The sequence below is a fragment of the Dendrobates tinctorius genome, unplaced genomic scaffold, assembly GCF_039654945.1.
Source record: "Dendrobates tinctorius isolate UK_male_01 unplaced genomic scaffold, ASM3965494v1 ptg000030l, whole genome shotgun sequence".
Lineage (NCBI taxonomy): Eukaryota > Metazoa > Chordata > Amphibia > Anura > Dendrobatidae > Dendrobates > Dendrobates tinctorius.
In genome coordinates, this window is record NW_027361698.1 from 35,147,076 (window position 1) to 35,167,512 (window position 20,437).

Sequence of the window (20,437 nt, forward strand, 5' to 3'; positions counted from 1 at the left end):
AAATTAGTTTTTTTGCTTTTATATCTATTAAAGGAACATTGTGGGTAAATTGTGCAGAGTCTGGGAGATGTAGGGCACAGGTGACTTTCGGGGGTGCTCATGTACTATCCCGTAGCATACACTAAGCATAACCCACAGTATGCAATTTCATTCATTCATATTGGTATATATACAATTCACAGTAATAGATAAACTCCTCGCAAAAGATCAAATAATATTCCCAATCATTACAGACTAAAAATGTTACTCGGTTGCAATCTAAAAAAAAAATGTGATAACTTCTTGTTAATTATAGTCACTCTATGTATGGGCCAGGACGTATGCTAAATGTAGTATAGTGTTATGGGATGTCTGAGTTGTGTTGTAACGTGCATACAGATATACAGCCTTTCTCATATGACTGTGTCTGTAGCTGGGCATCTCATTCTGTCACATTGTTAAATTATGAATTTGCTTATTTTTGACTGCGATTACAAAAGATAACTAAGGGATGAGTGTTACTTGTAAATACATATTTCACAGTCGATTACAAAGCTAAAGATGATGGTGATGTTTTACATGAATACTGCTACTCAGCTGTACCCTATGGATAGGAATACAGACCTGAACAGACTGGAATGAGTTCTTTATAAAAACCTGATGTCTATAGGCTCCAATAAATATTGTATAGTAGAATAGAAATAGCCTGAATTTGGGCAGCCTGACATAAATAAAATGTGAATGTTATCCATAGGTTCCAACAGAACAAGTTTTACAGGTCCTTTTCTTTTCATCTGGTTATGTATTGTCAGCTAACGGCTGAATGATTGATCCAAGTGACGTGAGCGCTCCACTGTTACTTTGTTGGGTTATGATTGGAAGTTGTTAACAATCTATGAAAGACGGAAAATGTACATATGTTATTGGCTGTTAGCATGAATATAGTACTATATATTGCCCAAAATATTGCACTATATTAAAAAGGCTGTGCAGGTAAAAGTTGCCTATAAATACCAAAAAGAATAATACCTCTAAATATATATTTTTTACTGACAATTACTTTAAAAAGAACCAATGATGTGTCTGAACGTTTGTTCATTTTAAAGTAATTGTCAATAAAAATATATTTTTAGGGGTATTTTTGGTCCTCTTGACGCCTTGTCAGTCAAAAGGTGCCTATAACCTGGGTGTTGTGCTATGTTAAATTAAAATAAATCCTACTTACCTGCTGTCACACTTCTAGATCCAGTGCAGGCAGTTTTGGGGTCTTGGTCTGTGATGAGAGCACTATCAACCAGCCTGTGCTGCAGCGATCTGGTGACTTGAACCACACTTCATTGGATGTTGTTCTGGTGACTCGCAGTTCACATCACCTGACCGCTGCAGCCCATCACAAACCGCTGCAGTCCCATGGCTAGTTGAATGCCTCTGGAACCGGCACAGACAACAGAGCGGCCTGTGCTGCAGCCAAGAGTATGACAATAGGTAAGTATGATTTATTACAGAGTACAATCCCCGGGTAATGAACACCTTTTGCAGATGTTTAGAGCTTTAGTGTACTTTTATGCTTACCTTCTGCAACAGTAACTCCATTTTATTCAGAAATACCTCTGGGCTCTGTTCGGTGTAATTAGAACATGGAGTGCAACTCTACAATGAAAGAAATAATAACTATAGTTAGCAAATAAATGTGGACACACATCATGATAGCAGGATCAGCAAACACTCATGGTGTATAAAAGTCACACATAGTTGCATCAACTTTGAGAATTTTCCCATACTTTTCCTTACATGGATGTAACACAGTGGGAAGGTGTGTGTTCTAGCATAGCCAAACAAATTCACTATAATTAACCCAAGAAAGTGTGATAAACTGTGGCAGAAATGTACTCCAGCTCATGACTATGTGTACATTGTGTGCACCTCTTAATGAATGAAGGATGAATTCCTCCCATAATCTATGTATTTACTAGCCAATATAATATGCAGGAAATATTTAGAAATAAAATATAGTCTGCACTATGATCTATAGGAGTGTAATAAGAAGCGTTTAGCAAACAATCATTTTACCAATCAATGGTTGGTATATGAAGCTCCCTATCCTCATGGACCAACCAGTAATTGGTAAAATAATTGCTTGCTAAAGGCTTCTGACTACAGTAATATAGATCATTGGGCAGACCACATTATATCTCTAACATATATATATGGACATATGGATATAGCAGTCAAGAGAGTACTATGATCGGTTAGCTGCTTTCTATGTTTTCTATATGATATCGCAAAAATACAGATGTGTTCACCCTTAATTTTTCATAGATTTTGATAAGGACTCAATTTTTTCATATTATAAATGCAAGGAACAACTGGCAAAACCTTTGATAGGCTACAAGTAACATCATAACAAACTGGGTGGCCACTCATAGACACGCATGGCGTAAACATCTCCTGTCTCCTGTCAGAGTGTGAAGGATAGAATGGCTAATGAAATCAATTATTAACCTTACATAAGCTAGTTCAAATGTGGTGTGGCAAGATGGTGTCTGCATCCTGGAACTACGCCCTGGAAGGAATCCTTGGAATGTGAAGTAGATACACTGAAGACCATATATGGAACAGACCTAACATGGACCTATCACAGACTGACACCATGGCTGCTCAGAAGATGTGCAACGCACTCTTACTGCCTGCTATGTGATCTTTTGTTTTGTACTAATAAAATCAAATCGGTGCCAGCTCTTGCCAGGAGAGGAGATCACATCTGACACTTAGTCCGATGTATTTCTTGTCTCACATCTATTAGGTCAGGGGCACTCACCCCTTAAGAGATCACCCTGACAAGAGTATTGCAAATCCATGGTCATTTCGTGCCACACATACCAGGAAATGTCGGAGCAATAATTAGTCTCTCCTATTATATTGTGTCTTCACATCAGTGGTCCAGAATAATGTAACCATATATGTAATTTGTTGCAAAAAATACTTACCTCACGGTCATGAGGTTTGCTGAGCTTTACTTTTCTTATACAATTGTCAAGATCCGGTTTGTTCTTTCTGGTCGCTACATGTAACTTGTGAGCTTGTGATTGAAAGCACTTTAAAGCTGTGTCTAAGCACTCTTCCTAAAAGTCAGAGAGAAACAGAAGACTTTGAGTTATGGTGAAAACTGCATTGATGTCTATTGAAAAAGAAGAATTGCAAGGCAACACCACTCATGACTTCAACTCAAGGTTTTTAGAACACTCACTTTTACCATATGTCCAAAAAACTAAGCTGGATTTAAAGATTTATTGGCACTAAAATTGTAATTTTATCCCTTTGTGAACAACTTTACAACAAGCTTGTGTGTTGCACAATCTGAAGAGTGGAGCAATGTAGTTTGGAGTGTTAGCCTACTTCAGGGACACCTTAGATTTTGAGGTGTAGAGCTTGGTTAACAGCAACATAGCGTAACCTCTAAACTAAGGAGCTAAGGTTGAGTAGGAATCAAAATAAAAATGACTAATTAAAAGAACTAAAAAAACAAAATATCACTTCTTAAGGAATGTCTCAAGTTATAGGTCAACTGTGTATCAGAGTTGGCCAATTTCCTAGGCAAGGAGTACATGCTTTCAAGCTCTCATTTAGAGATTGCAAGTGCTGCTCTGAAGCTAATCAGCTTCAGTCCCCATGCGTTCCTCCGATGCTACCGAGGAATTGCTGCCTCTGCTAGCAGCATGGTAGAGTGCACAGTTTGGGCCCCATAGCATGACTATGTCTCTGATCCAAACTGTCAGCCTTCAAAAGCGGACTACTTGCTGCAATCATGAAGATAGAAGGCAAAAGTGCGGTACACTCCTAATAAAGAATTCAAAAGAATTCTTTAAAATAGGAGGTACAGTAATTAAAAGACTCATGTTTTTTCCTTTTCAAATGTAAGGTATAGCTCAGATAGGTTGTACAAACCTAGCAATAGGTTAAGATAATGATTTAAAATTCTGAATATGATGTACAATAAACATTGTACATGGATCACAAAATTATGTTTGCAGCTGCCTCTAAAAGGACTTTAATAAGTACAGATGCAAAACAGTTCCAGTTGGACTCAATAATAAATAACTCCCCTAAACTAAGCTCCTTGTGAAGGGAAGGATCCCAAAACTCCAACTCCAAAAGCTACAATCAAAAAGTATAAGGTTAGGGTAACACCACCGTATTTTCTCCTATCCAAGAGAATCAGGTCGATTTTGCTATTTACATGCTGATCAAATTCTGATCAGAGTTTGCTCACAGTGTAATCCGATTTTTGGATGTGGAGAGGATTTTAAAATAATAAATTTCTTGGATGTTATCTGAGTACAGTCAAATGTATTCCATTCACACAATGACTTGCATGGCCGAGTACAATCCCAAATATTGGATACAAAAAAATACAAAGAAAATTGAGCTAATGAGTGAATGCTTTAGGGCAGTTTCATTTGTGGCATTTTAACACATCTTATGTTTTGCCTTCAAAATCACTACTGTAAAGTAAAATATTTAAAAATCAATAAACAAATAATTTTTCCCAAAACAAAATGGTCCGTGTTTTTTTTTAACTACTTTACCCCAGTTTAAGCATAAACTAAGCCCCAAAGAGTTGCAACTTGTTCAAAACTTGAAAAAAGTAAAAAATAGTGCAAAATTTGGGCATAAATGTACAAAAATGGGTTATTGTTTTTTAATGAATTTGACTCTGCTTACTCCATAGCTCTACGTTTTTGGTTTTCATAAATCTGCCCCAGTATGTTCTGGTGGTGTTTTTGAAAGAATACTTTTTTTCCAATTTTTTTCCATTGGCTTCTTTATAAGACTTTATAAACACCAGAAAAGTCTGGTACAAAAAGATGCAATATCACTACCAAAATGGCATGTAAAAAAATGATTAACAATTAAACATAAAAAATTCAGGAAAAAAACATATGTGCGGAATCCAAGCGTTCTGCTCCAGCTCCTCCTTATCATGTCATGTTTTATACATTATAACTCTTATGTTACATACACATAGGTTGTTGTTATTACTATTCCCCTAAATTATCTACAGCATTCTATTCATCTACAAAAAAGCTCTATGCTTCCTGTTTCAGGTTTCTATAGCAGGTGGAACTATTGACGTTTTAACTGAGAAAACAAGTGAAAGCAGGTTGATTTACTGCATATGATGTAATAGCCATGACTTTCGATGGCTGTTTAAGTCACAACATGTGGAAAAAGCTACATGAAACTGAGAACCAAAATTCCTATTCAAAATTTTTATTTCTAATTAAAATATTCTATCCACAAATATTGTTAAGAAATCATAATAGGAAATATGGAAAGTGCGTCTAATGAATCTGTGGAAAAATATAGTTATATAAAATCCTCATACAAATTACAGCATTTAAAATGAAAATGCAGTGACCGTGCTGTGGTGGGATGGCTTTTACATTTTCAAAGTCAAAATTATGTTAACTAAAGTACTCCATATTATTTTCATGCACCATTGTTATTAACTTTCTGCAGAGTATGTGCTTACTATGTTTTTTATCTTGCATTTTGTCTGTTTAGTGGCCAGTGTGAACATGTGCCTACATGCTGAATGCACACCAACTTATATTCCAGTTCATCTGTTTAGGTTTTTTTTTTCAGTCTGTTTGCACTTAGTGCAGAGAAACGTGTAGCCTGCCTTTTCCTTGAGCTGGACATTACATTCATGTGATTTGCAATGGCTGCATGTCCACTAGCCAGGTCAGTCCTTTTCAGCCCTTATTTATATTATGTCGCTTGACAAATGGTAAGGTTTTAATACCAGAGGTTAGGACTGTCTCAACTAGGGTCACCGTGACGTGGTGGGATGGCGCTCACATTTTTTTAAATCAAAATTATGTTAACTAAGTACCATATATTTTTTTCATGCACTATTGCTGTTTATTTACTGCAGGGTATTTGCTTATTGTTTTTATGTTGGGTTTATTCATAATAGGAAATATGGAAAGTGGGGTCTAATGTATTCATAGAAATAAATAATCATATAAAGTTCTCATACAAATTACAATGTTAGAAATAAAAATGCAGTTGTTTTAATCAAACTTCTTTCGTAGTAGGTTGATTGATTGCTTATGTTCCTCATGTAGAAGATTCTCATCAGATTTTACATCCAGATTTACATGCAAAGTCTGTAGCACATGATCGTTACAGCAAAGTAGATGACTTGCTAACTACTTGCCTGCTGTGCCCGGCGCTGATCTATGCCAGGTCAGAGTGGTCACAGACTTCTCCACCTGGTGATTCTGTTGCTTCCATTACTTCCACACAGCAGCTGCTTCTCTTCTCCTCCCCTCTGTTGATGAGGCGTGACTGATGAAATCATGCTGATTAACAGCCTGCTCCTCATTGCCTAAGTGTGGGAAGCCGACTATCAATCAGTATGATGTTGGCAGATATGCCCCATCAGCAGATCAGCTCAGAAGAAGAAGAACTGCTCTGTTGACATTAAGTAGCAGAATCATCATTAGGAGTGGTCTGTGACAGCTCAGAACCAGTGCCGGGTAGAACAGACAGGTAGTAAGCAGCTACCTGCCTGTTAGGCCTCTTTCACACATCCGTCTGTCACCATCTGTCAAAATCCGCCGTTTTGCCAAAAAAAAACGGATCCGCCATTTTTCTTGGCAGATCCGTTTTTTTTCCCATTGACTTGCATTATTGACAGATCTTAATGGATGGTCATCCGTTGGATCCGTTTTTTTACTGATCCGCCAAAATTTTGGCATCCGCAGACATGACAGGACGGACACTGAAACGTTTTTTTGCTGGCCGGATCCGCATTTGTACACTGCGCATGCCCGGAAGAATTGCCTCTGCCGGAAATTTAACCCTAAATGCCAGGTCTGGCGACTGAAAAAAAATTCTCTCTCTCTCTCTCCTCCCTGGGCACGGGTTTCTTTAAATTTCTGCCTTCCCCGGATCCGTCAAAGCAACGGTCCGGTAGCACACGTTGCTTTCAAAACAGTTGCGGATCCGTGTCCCACCATTTTCGCGGATTGCAACTGATGAAAAAAACGTATGTGTGAAGCAGGCCTTAGTTGTTAGGCATATAGGTGGTTGCCACATTGTCAAGAACTCATGCATTCACCTGTGCTTGTCATAAATGAATGGAAACTTATGTCAACCTCATGAAGCAACTGCAGTACATCAGTAAATTCTAAGGCTATGTTCACACTGATAATTTTTGCAGAGTTCAAAAAACATAGAGTTTTTTTTTAGCCATTTTTCTTTCCCAACAGCATTTCCTACCGCAGTCATGAAGAGGTTTTGAAAATTTTTTTTTCCTGAAATCTTCTTTGCAGCTTTTTCATTGGATAGGGGCAAATTTGAAGACATTTCCTTCGGGATTCTTTTTTTTTTCAAAATCTTTTAGAAAAAAAAGCTCAAAATTCTTCAAGTATACAGCACAGTGGATTTCAAGATGCTTTCAAAACAGTTTTGGAAGAAGATTTGCTCCAAAAACCTCATTATGAAGATAGCCTTAGTGGTTTGCTTACAAAGACAGATTCTAATTGGTACTCAGTCAGATGCTGACAGGTGAGCTCTGTTAGGTATTTAATTTGCATTCTGTGAGGAACGTTGACGCTAAGAAAGTTCTAACGTCCTAGCAAACCACAATTTCTGTTTTATGAGAATATTTTACAGTAACTGAGCTGGAAATATGTGCATCATGTCATATATTTCCACTCAAATCAGCTTGTTTCATACCATAGAAACACACAAAAAATAGCTGATGGAGCTATACGAAAGTAAAATGCTGTATAGCAATATTGATAGAAAGTCAAAAGCACAGCACAAAGTATCATTTGTTTGGACCAACAGATCAGAGGCAGAGAAAGCCCAGAGGAAATCAAAAGTGAACAGTATAAACCAGTGATATACATATCTGTTAATTCTTTGTACTTTGACTAAGACAAAATGCGGCCAAGCATTTATGAACAGCTTAGTGTGTTGAATTTATGCTTTGTCCAGCCTGAATAGATGCCTATCACAGGTTCAGACAATAGGTATGAACCTAGCGCTCAACTTAAGTGTAATCAAAAGGAGTTTTATTGTAGTACGAAAGCAAAACGTTTCGGTCAATGTATGACCTTCTTCAGTTCTACAAAGGCAAATACATAGGTATGAAAATAAAGAAAAGATAAAGGTATAAAAAAATAAGCATAAAATAAGAAATCAAACAAAGATTGCCTTTGTAGTAACTGAAGAATGTCATAAATTGACCGAAACATTTTGCTTCCGTACTACAATAAAACTCCTTTTGATTACACTTACTGTAAGTTGAGTGCTAGGTTCATATCTATTGTCTATACGATTTGGGAACCTAACCTTAGCACCACCCTCTAGTTGTGCTCATGGTGTTCTGCTTTACGTGTCACAGGTTCAGGACAGGAAGGTTATTACATCATTTGGAGGAGTTTATTATTTTCGAAGCCAATTTTCTTCAATACATCGTTGCAAAATTGGAGGCAATGAGGGAAGTCCAACATTGTGTGAGAAATATCTTTTGTACTGACAACCCAGCGATTCATCAAACTTATTAATAACTAATTGCCTCTTAATAAATTAGGCACAAATTAAATGGCAGTTTTGATAAACTTCCCCATTTCTCTGAAAATGTAAGCATTTTCAGAATGCTGGTTTTCAATTTTCCATCAACAGACGAACAGCTTTTTTATGGCAACCTGTTACCCGCTGGCTGATTTTAACAGTAATAGAAGGAAATTTGGATAGTGTAACAGGGCATCTAAATGGTCTGATTCCAGAATATATATTCTATTAGCAAAACACTATTAAAGGGGGTTTTCTTACCATTTGAAGTGATTGCATATATGCTAGGACAAGCTATCAAATCATGATTGATGGTAGTTGACCGCTGCAAATATAATGGAGTTTTAGCACTAGAGAAGTACTCAGCCCCCAACATCGATCCTTGGTGACAATGGAGTAACTGAAGTGTGCTGTCTCTTGGTTTCTATATTCCCAAGGTCAGCAGGGGTCCCATAGGTTAGTCCCAACTGATTATTATTTTCACATTGTATTAGTATAATAAGATAGGAATATCTGGAAATTTTCATTCCTTTAAGTGACCCTATGCTTTATGGTAAAACATTCTACAAAAATAAATGCCTAAAAAAAATCTGGGAGTAAAGGCTTAAAACTCTTATGAAAGCACTACTTTATTGCCCCATTTTACCATGTAGGTATCCATAGTAGCTGTATACATAAAGCAGTAGGATTTTATTAACTAAATCTATTTGTAATTTCTTCATGTTTTTTTCTACATTGAAGCAGCCTGTTACAGTATAAGCTCAGTAAAGTAGCACACTCATTCAATGGAAATGGCCATTCAAAAAACAATGAGTGCGGAAATCTTGCAGTTTATAAATTTAGCAATCATGCAAATGTCTCCTTCTGTCTCATGTTCTGTGCTTTTCTCTCTAACTCTCGGTCTCCAACAGTCTCGGTCTCTTGGTATCGGTTTTTTTCTCATTTTCAATCTCTATCTTAGCCTCAGTCTCTGATTTCCCCTTCGACAAGTTACAAAATAGTTTCTCTTAAAAATGTTTCAACTCTTTGTTTAAAAGGCCTGTTTTTCTTTAGCCCCAGATATTCATCATCATGGTATAAATGGTTCTGAAGAAAGTTATTTTTTGTACAATATAGAACAAATAGAGACTATTGTCTATATAGATCAATATAGACAATTAAGATTAAGAAATCATCAAGAAAACTGCTGGCACTCTGCAATATTCTGTGTATCTCAGTTTCATCACCGGGCCACTATTTGGACTCCTGCCTTGTATGAATGTATGAACAAATATACAGCTATACAGATATGTACGTAATTCAAAGCATTACAAACCAAGGACCAGGATCTAAACCTGAAGCTATATAAGAACATATTACATAAGGACATTATATGCTTTCTACCGCTGAAAAAAAAAACCAACCTAAAATCCTACAGTGAGGATCTGGAGGAAGGCAAAAGCCATAAATATCATTATTCTAAATTTCAAGAAGGACAGTCGTACTCCTCTTGAACAAAAAATATTAAAGTGTACTTGTTGTCTCATGTGACTCTTTAGAATAGGCAGTACATTAGGAATACACTATTTCTAGCCATTATATGACTTGTAATTCTGTACCTTAGCCCCACGTGAGCTGGCAGTTTGACTTATCTTGAGAAAGATGAATTTTAGCTTTTTTTTTAATCTTCATCAGAGACGGCAACCATTTGAAAGTGGTTTCCGGTTTTAACATCTTATGACCTTTAGGTTAACAGTGAGAAATAAAGTAAGCTTAGCTGGTACTCGCCTTTCTATGTACCGATGGCAACTTTCTGCTGCTTCCCCAGTCTATATTTACAGACTTTAGTACTAACATGCACATCACCGCTGGAGCCAATCACACAGCTCAGCGGCTAGTGCTGTCTACATTGGCCAAGAAGCTGAATTCAGTGATTGGCTGCAGTGATACACTGCAGTCATGATGTTACTACTTCAGCTTGTAAACAGAGAATTGGGCAGCAACATAGACCTGCTGGTAGAGTAGGGAAAGGTGCGTACAAGATCAGGTAATTGTTTTATGCCTCTGCTTGCCTATGGGTGATAACATGTTAAAACTGAAAAAAAAAAACACTTTAAGGCTATCCTCTTTCTCCTGTACAACCACGTGTTAAACACACGTTTAAGGCTACTTTCACACTAGCGTTTCCTGGAGCTGCGGAGGGATGCACACGGCTGCCGTGAAACTCTGCTCACGGCCGCACCTCCTCCGGTCAGCTCCGCCTATGGGCACATGACGCTGCATACAACCTGTATACCCTATCTTTAGCATTGGGTATGCAGGCCATGCGCAGGTATGCATTTGCCGGTGCATGCGTCCTTTTGACGGTGCGCCGTGCGCACCAAAATGCAACACGGTGCGTTTGGCGCAGGTTGGCGCACCATCAAAAGGACACATGAGCCGGCAAACGCATGCCTGTGCACGGCCCGTGTACCCAATGCTAAAGATAGGGTACGCAGGTCACATGCAGCGTCATGCGCCCATAGGGGGAGCTGACCGGAGGAGGTGCGGCCGTGGACGGAGCTTCACAGCGGCAGCACGCATCCCTCTGCAGCTCCAGGAAAAGCTAGTGTGAAAGTACCCTAACACTTCTATCTGAGACCAATTAATATAGGTAAGTAAATGAGCGTCACTTAATATGCTTTTCATTTTTGAAGATACTAAACCATTTATATGTAAATAAAATCAATTAGTGTCAATAAAATGGGGACAATTTGCTCTGAATAAATCTACCAGATCAATTCCTAATCTGCATCTAAATTAATTAAAGCTAAAATCTATTGTATATCTCTAGGACCCTGCCTTTCTACTTTATACATGAAGTTCTGTTCTTTTACTCATGTAATTACAAATATTATATGTATGGGTACGTGAGTCATGAGTTGTAGCCAAATGTTATCTCTCAGAAACCCCTCTGCATATATCTGCCTATTGAGCCATGTCATATATTAGTAGAGCAATGAGTTTCATTCTTTGTGGTTAATGTAAGTATCTGACATCCTATTTGAACATCTTTTTGAAAGAAAAAAAAAAACCTTCTTGTGCACATTGTTGGTGTTTGCGGTTGTGTTTGTTGCATGTGTATGCAAGAAACCTGTATTACTCATTACACACGTTTCTGTTTTGCTTTGTGTATGATCGCTAAAAGCAGTAACTGAACTCCTGTGTTTTCTATATGTGGCACAGTGCTCTACTTTAGGCTGTAACTAAAATGAAAAATGCTTTTTCATCTGACACGGTAAGTCTGGGGCTTGTTACAAAACTATACGCAAATAGACTTTTTAATTACTCTTATGGGTAATTGCTAGTGATGAGCGAATGTGCTCTGATAAGGTATGATCCGCGCATGATAGTGTGCCAAATGTTTTCAAAATCCACGAAAAATATGTTCGAGTCCCTGTGTCTGTTCTACAGTCGCAATACATGCATAGCTAGCCTGTTTGTTAGGCAATCCCTGCATGAGTTGCAACTGTCGAACAGCTGCAAAACATACAGCCGCGGGTACTCAAACATATTTTTTTCTACCACGTCGAACACACTCTGTTAACACACAAGCATGCTCGGATAATGCTTTATCCGAGCACGTTCACTAATAACTAGTAATTCCCAAGTTTATTTTACATCAGATTAAATATTTGATTAATTCACTTTTATATTTATTGCCAACTTTCTGAAATATTTGTTACTTAATTAAATATTCAGTTTTATTAAAATTGAGTCTGAGATTATGAAATCCCGTTAACAATTTGAAGTTAAAACTATGACATTTTTCTGTTTTAAGGTCACCTCTATTCTTGAAAAGCATAACTAAAGGACAGACATCTTTAACGTGCTATAATCATCAGACTTAACAATGTAGGTGGATGAAGAGTAGTAATGACTCATAGTTTAGTAGAATTTTTAAGAATTTTAAAATTGTCTAAAATATAATTTTGACTAGAAACATAATAGAATTATGTCACGGCTTAATAGTTACGATATGACCACTATAGAAGCTCAAATTATTTTAACAGTAAATGTATGTATAAATGTATACTTTCTGTGGGCACTGATATGAAACTGATTAAAGTTTTTAGTTAGAGGGGACGATAAAGTCTACAAGGGAACCTAATACTATTGATTCAATTTCTAACAATGCAATATTATTTATTAATAGTAAAAATCCAGGAAAAATTAGTTACCACCAGCAAGAGAGCAAATACTTATGGTAAAACGTATTATACCTTCAGTAAAAAGAGCAAAAAGAACTCTACTTTACAATTGAATTAACAAATACTTCTTACCTTCACATCATTTGGCACATGAAAAGAAAGCGGATGCTAGAGAAACACAAACATGACATTTTGCATTAGATTTGCACAATCACAGCATCAAAGTAGCAGTGAGTACAAAGAAGTTTATACTTACGGTTTTATTGGCAATTTGATTGATCTTTTTGACCACTTTCTGAATTTCTCGACACCGATAGATGTTTAGTGTAGCTGCATGTAAGAGAACAGTTAATGCCAGGAAACCCATGCATTGTAATAGCACTTTGCCCATGTCGCTACAAACTCTTCTGGTCTTCACTCAAAATTGAATTATGAATGATCTCATATTGACAACATACCAATTTATCTGCAATTGACAGAATCGTAGGTCCCACCCATTTCTTGTGGAAAGCTTTGCAGAATGGATGAATGAGTAATCGTTTTTCTTTTCCACTGGCTATGTGTACGTCTATTCGTATGTGTGGGTGGTGGGTGGAGACAGAAGTTAATGAACGGGGAGGGAAAAGAACACAAATTGTGAATTCCAGCATATAATACAGAGAAATTCACCTGACTCAGGTGTGGGTAGGTAAAAATAACTATTTTCCACTATACTTTTGGGACATTTTAAAATGCAGCCTAGTCTAATTGACTAATAATATTTTACTAATTCTCTTTGACAATTTTTATAAAATTTGGTCAAATGAAGACCAACATGTGTATATGGTTTTATAAATGAAGGAAGTCAAAGAAAATTGTATTAATTTATTTTATCTTTGTTTTTTTTTAAATAAATATCTGTTAATATAAAGTTTAAAAGAAATATTTATCATTAAATGTCTTTTTTTAAAGTATGTTAGTGTGCCTTCTTCAGCAATAAATTGAAAATTATCCCGGGCTTCTAAATCCATAATAGGGATTCTTAGAACAGTGTACTTTTCTATTATTTGAAACTGCATGCAACATGCAATTTTTCTTTAATGTAACAAGCTTATTTATGCTCTTTTTCCATGCATTGTTGGCAGCACTTTTATCTTGTCCCTTGTACATTGATTTTTCCTGCCTTTTTTCAAATCCTACTGAGCCACATACCATATTTTACGGATTATAAGATGCATTTTTTCCCCCAAATTTGGGGGAAAATGGGGGTGCGTCTTATAATGCATATATACCTTACCGGTATTGTTGCTGCAGGCCACAGGCTGGGATGAGGGGGTGCCCAGAGGTGCTGCCCTGTGGTGCAGGTGTCTCCGGTGCCCAGTGGTGCTATGGGTGTCACAGTCCAATTCTTGGATCTGTGTCAGATTTGGGATTCCCTCATTTAAACCTTTTTTTCCCTTTCAGGCCTTTGGGGACTTAATTTGGATTTTTTGCCCCCGGTGGCCACAGGGGTTATTACATGTCTGTTTTGGTTTCCCTGCTGATGTGACCACTCCTCCTTTGCTATATAAGGTCACCTGGTCTATCAGCTGGTGTTGGTTATAGCAGGTCCTTTGTGGATTCCAACCATGGTGAAGGTAGCAGCTGAGGTGTTTAGCCACTGCTGAAAGCATGGTGCTGAACTCTGCTGCCCGGTGTCTGCAGCAGAGAGGGATGTGAAGGTAGCGTCTGGCTCTGAGGTGTCGAGCCACTGCTGAAAGCTAATCCGGTGATGAACTCTGCTGCCTGGTGACTGCAGCAGACAAAGTTGGTGAAAATAGCAGCTGGCTCTGAGTTGTTGAGCCACTGCTGAAAGCTGATCTGGTGCTGCACTCTGCTGCCTGGTGACTGCAGCAGAGAAAGATAAGTGTTTTGGTGTTTTCCCCTTTTTTCTTCGTGTGTATTAGTGCAGCGGTGGGACAAGTGTCCGCACTATCCAGTTCCCTAGCAAGGGATAGGTGCAGAGATAGTGAGGGATTCAGGTATCCTGCTCGGCGACAGGTGAAGAGCCTGTACAGGGAATGTTAGGAGTGTTCAGGGACACTGCCTCAGGGGAGTGCAGGAGGTCTCCACTTCCCCGTTCCCTATTGCAGGGCCCACCGTTGTAACTGTTTCCCCGGTGTTCCACTTTTGTCTTGTTTCAGTTACTGACCTGTGGGTCATGTCACACAGGACAGGTACACGTGACAACGGGTATGCCTGGTGCTGCCGGGGCTCTGCTGACATTTTGTGACAGGCCAGAGCCCCAGCAGTTCCATGGTTTCCTGTGCAGTGGACTCTGGGAAAATGTCCGCCAGGGACAGTGCATGTGCAGATGGAGATCTCGGCACCAAGATCTCAAGAGATGAGATTTCAGTGCTGATAGTTTCTTTTTTATTTAAGTGGTGAAAAAAATTCGGAAATTTGTATGAAAAAAAAAGTTTTTGCATTTGTCACCATTTTCCAAGACCTGTAATGTTTTCATTTTTCATGATAAAGAGCTGTTTGAGGGCTTATTTTTGTGCTCTGAGCTGATGTTTTTATTGATACCATTTTTGTCTAGATACAGTGTATTGATTGAATGTGATTGCAATGTTGTGGAAACCAAAAAAACATAATTGTAGCGTTTCGTTTATTTTCTCTTTATGCCGTTTACCAATCAGTTTAATTTACGGTATATATTGATGTTCAGAACTGAAATTTCTGAATTTCTATACATTGCCTTGCATCAGCTTCAAAATCATGATCTCCTATGAGAGCCGGCGATCACAGGAACATCGTGATGACAGGCACAGGGGTGTTCTGCAGATCCCCCACTGACATGACAACCTATCAACGCCCCACAAATACATGACTAGTGCCGATTATCAGGGTTTGTGATGCGCTTCCAGCCATCAAGTGCAGGTAAAGATGGGGGCTCAGCATCGGAGCCTGCAAAAAAAGCAGGGACATGGCCGATGACATATATTTACGTTGTGAAGTGGTTAAAAATTATTACTATATCCCTAGGTGAATTCCTTGACAGGTGTAGTTTCCAAAATTGGTTCACTTGTTTGGGGTTTCTACTGTTTTGGCATGTCAGGGCTCCTCAAATATGACATGGCATCCCCAATCTATTCTAGCTAAAATGAAGCTCTAAAATTCTAGTAGCGCGCCTTCTCTTCCAAGCCTTTCAGTGTGCCCAAATAGTAGTTTGCAACCCCATATGGGGTATGAGAGAAATTGAACAACATATTGTATGGACCAATTTCTCCAGCTACTCTTGCGAAAATGAAAAAATTGGAGCTAAAGCAACGTTTTTGTGGAAAATACGTAATTTTTGAATTTCACAGCCCAATGTTAGCCCGTTTCCGACATGTGGCGTAATAGTACGCCCATGTCAGACTCCCCCTGTTTGTAACAGCCGAAGACTGAATTGCAATCCACCAGCGGCTGTTAACTAGTTAAATGCCACTGTCAATCTCTGACAGCGGCATTTAACTTGCGCTTACAGGAAGCACGTCACTAATCCTGCCCATTGGTGACGCCGTCACATGATCAAGGGTCACCGATGGGTCAGCATGACAGCCAGAGGTCTGCAGCAGCATATTTGGTACCACTGTGTTCAGAATTGCCAGATTTCTCAATATAAAAAAAATCAGATCACTAAACGGCGTAACGAGAAAAAAATTAGAAACGCCAGAATTAAGTTTTTTGGTCGCCGCTATATTGCAATAAAATTGCAATAAGGAGCAATCAAAAGATCGCATCTACACCAAAATGGTATCAATAAACATGTCAGCTCGGCATTCAAAAAATAACCCCTCACACAGCCCCAGATCATGAAAAATGAAGACGCTACCGGTCTCGGAAAATGGAGCAATTTTTTTTTCACCACTTAAATAAAAAAGAACCTACACATATTTGTTGTCTGTGAACTTGTAATGACCTGGAGAATCATAATGGCAGGTTAGTTTTAGCATATAGTGAACATGGTAAAAAAAAAAACTGCGGAATTGTACTTTTTTTTGCAATTTCACCAGACTTGGAATTTTTTCCCCGTTTTCCAGTACACGATATGTTAAAACCAATGTCTTTGTTCAAAAGTGCAACTTGTCTTGCAAAAAACAAGCCCTGAAATGACCATATTTATTTTATAAAATAAAAAAGTTATGGCTCTGGGAGGAATGGGAGCAAAAAACGGAAATTCAAAAAAAATACCCCCTGGTTGTTAAGGTGTTAAACAATTGAAAGAACCATCTGTGAGTTCAAGATGCTCACTGTACCCCTAGATAATTCATTAAGGGGTGTAGTTGCCAAAATGAGGTCACTTTTGGGGGTTTTCTTCTGTTTTGGCAATTCAGGGACTTTTCAAATGCGATATGGATTGCGCAATTTATTCCAGTCAAAATGGTTCTCCAAAATTCAAATAGTGCTCCTTCCCTTCCGAGTCTTGCCGTGTGCCCAAACAGTAGTTTTTTTCCACATTTGGGGCATCGTTGTACAAAATGTGTGGTCCATTTTCTCCTGTTATTCTTGTGAAAACGAAAAATTTGGTGCTAAAGTAACATTTTGTGGGAAAATTATTTATTTCACTTTCACGTTCCAATGTTATAAATGTCTGTAAAGCACCTGTGAGCTCAAGATGATCACTACACCTCTTGATGAATTCCTTCAGGAGTTTAGTTTAAAAATTTGGATTACCTGTGGGGAGTTCTATTGTTTTAGTACTTCTGGAGCTCTTGAAGTACGAGATGTCCGCAATTTATTCCAGCTAAAATTGCGCTCCAAAATTCAAATATCAATCCTTCCCATCCCAACCTTGCCATGTGCCCAAACAGTAGTTTTCCCCCACTTATGGGGCACTGTCATGCTGAGGAGAAATTGCACAACAAATTGTGTGGTCCATTTTCTCCTCTTGTGAAAATGAAAAATTGGGACTAAAGCAACTTTTTTGTGGAAAGTAGCTCATTTTTTATTTTCAGTTTGTTTTAATTCCTGTGAAGCACCTGTAGGATTAATAAACTTGTGGTTCTGAATACTTTGAAAGTTTAATCACACAAGAAAAAGTTAATTAATCCAAACAAACCCCTAATTCTTTTGGTGTAAAAGTCTCTCTTATTGATGTCACTATTTATCACAAAAAATAATTTGGAATAATTTGGTAACAAGAGACTACCTAAGTAAAATTATATTTTTATTGAATATATCATTAAAAATCACAATTAAAAAGGAGTCCTGAAAAAATAATAATCAGGGACATAGTGCCAAAGAAAACTCACAATGCACAAACTATGAAACCACCATGACAATTGATGATATAGCCGCAACACAATATTTTATATCCAAAAAGGTAAAAAATGGAGTGAACAAGAGAATCTGCACTTCAAAAAATAAAAGGCTGAATGAAAGCATACCAAAAATATATAAAGTGCTATATGCTCCATGTAAACAATATGTGCAAAATTAATAATGAGACCTAGCCCAATGAAAGTGCTGTGCTATTATTAAGGACTGTATGTCCTATATGTCCCCAATGTAAAAATACAGTGCGGTAAAGAGTTAAATAGCTGCTGAATTAATCATACCTAGCAGTGCATGTGAAAGACTTACGTCCCTGCTGCCCCAACGCGCGTTTCGCAATCCTTCTTCGGGAGGCGTGTCAGGGCATGGGGCATGTCAGGTATAAGTATACCGAGGTATGGACCTGATTGGTTAGGAGGAAAATGCTCATAAAAACCAAGAAACTTTGAATGTATTCCCTAATAAAATAGGTTTTGTACAGTTAGGTCCAGAAATATTTAGACAGTGACCGAATCTCCATGATTTGGACTCTGTATGTCACTATTTTTTATGTAAAATTAAACAACTGAGATGCAATTGAAGTGTAAACTTTAAGATTTAATTACAGGGGTTGAACAAAAATATCCTGAGAAATGTTTAGGAATTGCAATCATTTTTCTACAAAGTCTCCTCGTTTCAGGGGCTCAGAAGTAATTGGATAAATTAACTTTACCATAAATAAAATGTTTCTTTTTTATACTTTGTAGAAAATCATTTGCAGGTCCTCCTTTGTGATTCTTTGCTGCAGCTGACGTCAGTTGTTGCTTGTTTATGGGTCTTTCTGCCTTAAGTTTTGCCTTAACCCTCTATATTTGCACTTATGAAGTCTTTTCTTGGTACTGTAGATTTAAATACTGAAACACCTACTTCCTGGAGAGTATTCCTCACTTTGGTGGATGTTGCAAGTGGATTTTTCTTCACCATGGAAAGGATTCTGTGATCATCAACCAATATTGTCTTCTGTGGACATCCAGATCTTTTTGAGATCTCAAGCTCGTAAGTGTCCTCTTTTTTTTACAGAATGTAGTAAACTGTTGATACAGTTGTGGCCAAAAGTATTGACACCCCTGCAATTTTGTCAGATAATACTTTGGTATTATTATCTTCATTTAATTTGTCTTAAATGAAAAAACACAAAAAGAATTGTCCTAAAGCCAAATTGGATATAATTCCACACCAGACGTAAAAAAGAGGGTGGACCAGTGGCGTAGCAACTGTTTGTGGCGCCCGGGGCGGTCGAAAAATTTGCCGCCCCTTTGGTCGTTGATAATTCGGAAGCATCCGAAGAGCCCACACTACACTCAAAGATCTCTGCTGTTATTATTTCTAAATTTCTAGACTTTCATCTTCTTGCAGTTCTCTATATATATGTATGTATTAGCTTGATGATGCTGGATGAAGACCTAATGGCTTTTTTTATAATAATTTTTAATAATGTGACAGAAAAAAAACAGAAAGTACAAATTATTTTTGAAACTTGGGTAAAGTTGTTTTATTTGTAACAGTCACGTAACACTCACTAACAAATTGTTAGTGAGTGTTACGTGACTGTTACAAATAAAACAATTGGCTTACATGACTGGCTTACATGACTGGCTTACATGACTGGCGTATATGACTGGCGTACATGACTGGCATACATGTCTGTCTTTCATGACTGTCTTTCATGATGGGCCTACATGACTGGCTTACATTACATGATTGTCTTACATGACTGGCATACATGACTGGCGTACATTACATGACTGGCTTACATTACATGACTAGCTTACATTACATGACTGGCGTACATGACTGGCATAAATGATGGCTTACATGACTGGCGAATGTGACAGGCGTGCCGCGTACGTGACTGGTGGAGGCCAGAGCAGTTGAAAAGTTGTGGCATTGTTTTAGGACGCTGATATCTGCTCTTGATGGAGGCGTTTGTATCCAGCACTGACTACATTACAGCTGGAGTAGTAGAAGACGCCAATCTCCAGGACTCAAGGCCTGTCAGATGGGTTGACCGGGCGGACCGGGCGGTGTGTGTGGCAGGTCACGTGTCTCCGGCCTCCATTATCTGTATGCTATTCAGGGGCCTACAAATGCATGTTTCATGAAAAAATGATTACTGTGTACACTGCAAAAGGGATGTCCATTAACCCTTTCAGTCTGGGCCCGTTAGCTCATCTTCATAGCAAATATGATTGATGTGCATATTAAACTGCTGCTATGCCTGACAATTTCTACTGATTATGATATCACAACTGTGGGGCAAGACCGAGACACCAATCTCCAGGACTCAAGCCAGGGCCAGCCAGGCCTGTCAGATGGGTTGACCGGGCGGTGTGTGTGGCAGGTAGGTCACGTGTCTCCGGCCTCCCCTCACAGATATC

General features: G+C 38.2%; 1 protein-coding gene across 1 annotated transcript; it reads right to left on the bottom strand.

The window, feature by feature from the left end:
• Window positions 1-538: 538 nt before the first annotated feature.
• Window positions 539-13,111, bottom strand: IL21 (interleukin 21). The gene is made up of 5 exons (XM_073572020.1): window positions 12,997-13,111; window positions 12,873-12,908; window positions 2,967-3,101; window positions 1,552-1,629; window positions 539-872 (listed from the first exon to the last, which is right to left on the bottom strand). Exons 1-5 carry the CDS (start codon window positions 13,105-13,107, stop codon window positions 849-851), a joined length of 384 nt encoding a protein of 127 aa, XP_073428121.1. The 5' UTR covers window positions 13,108-13,111; the 3' UTR covers window positions 539-848.
• Window positions 13,112-20,437: the final 7,326 nt, after the last annotated feature.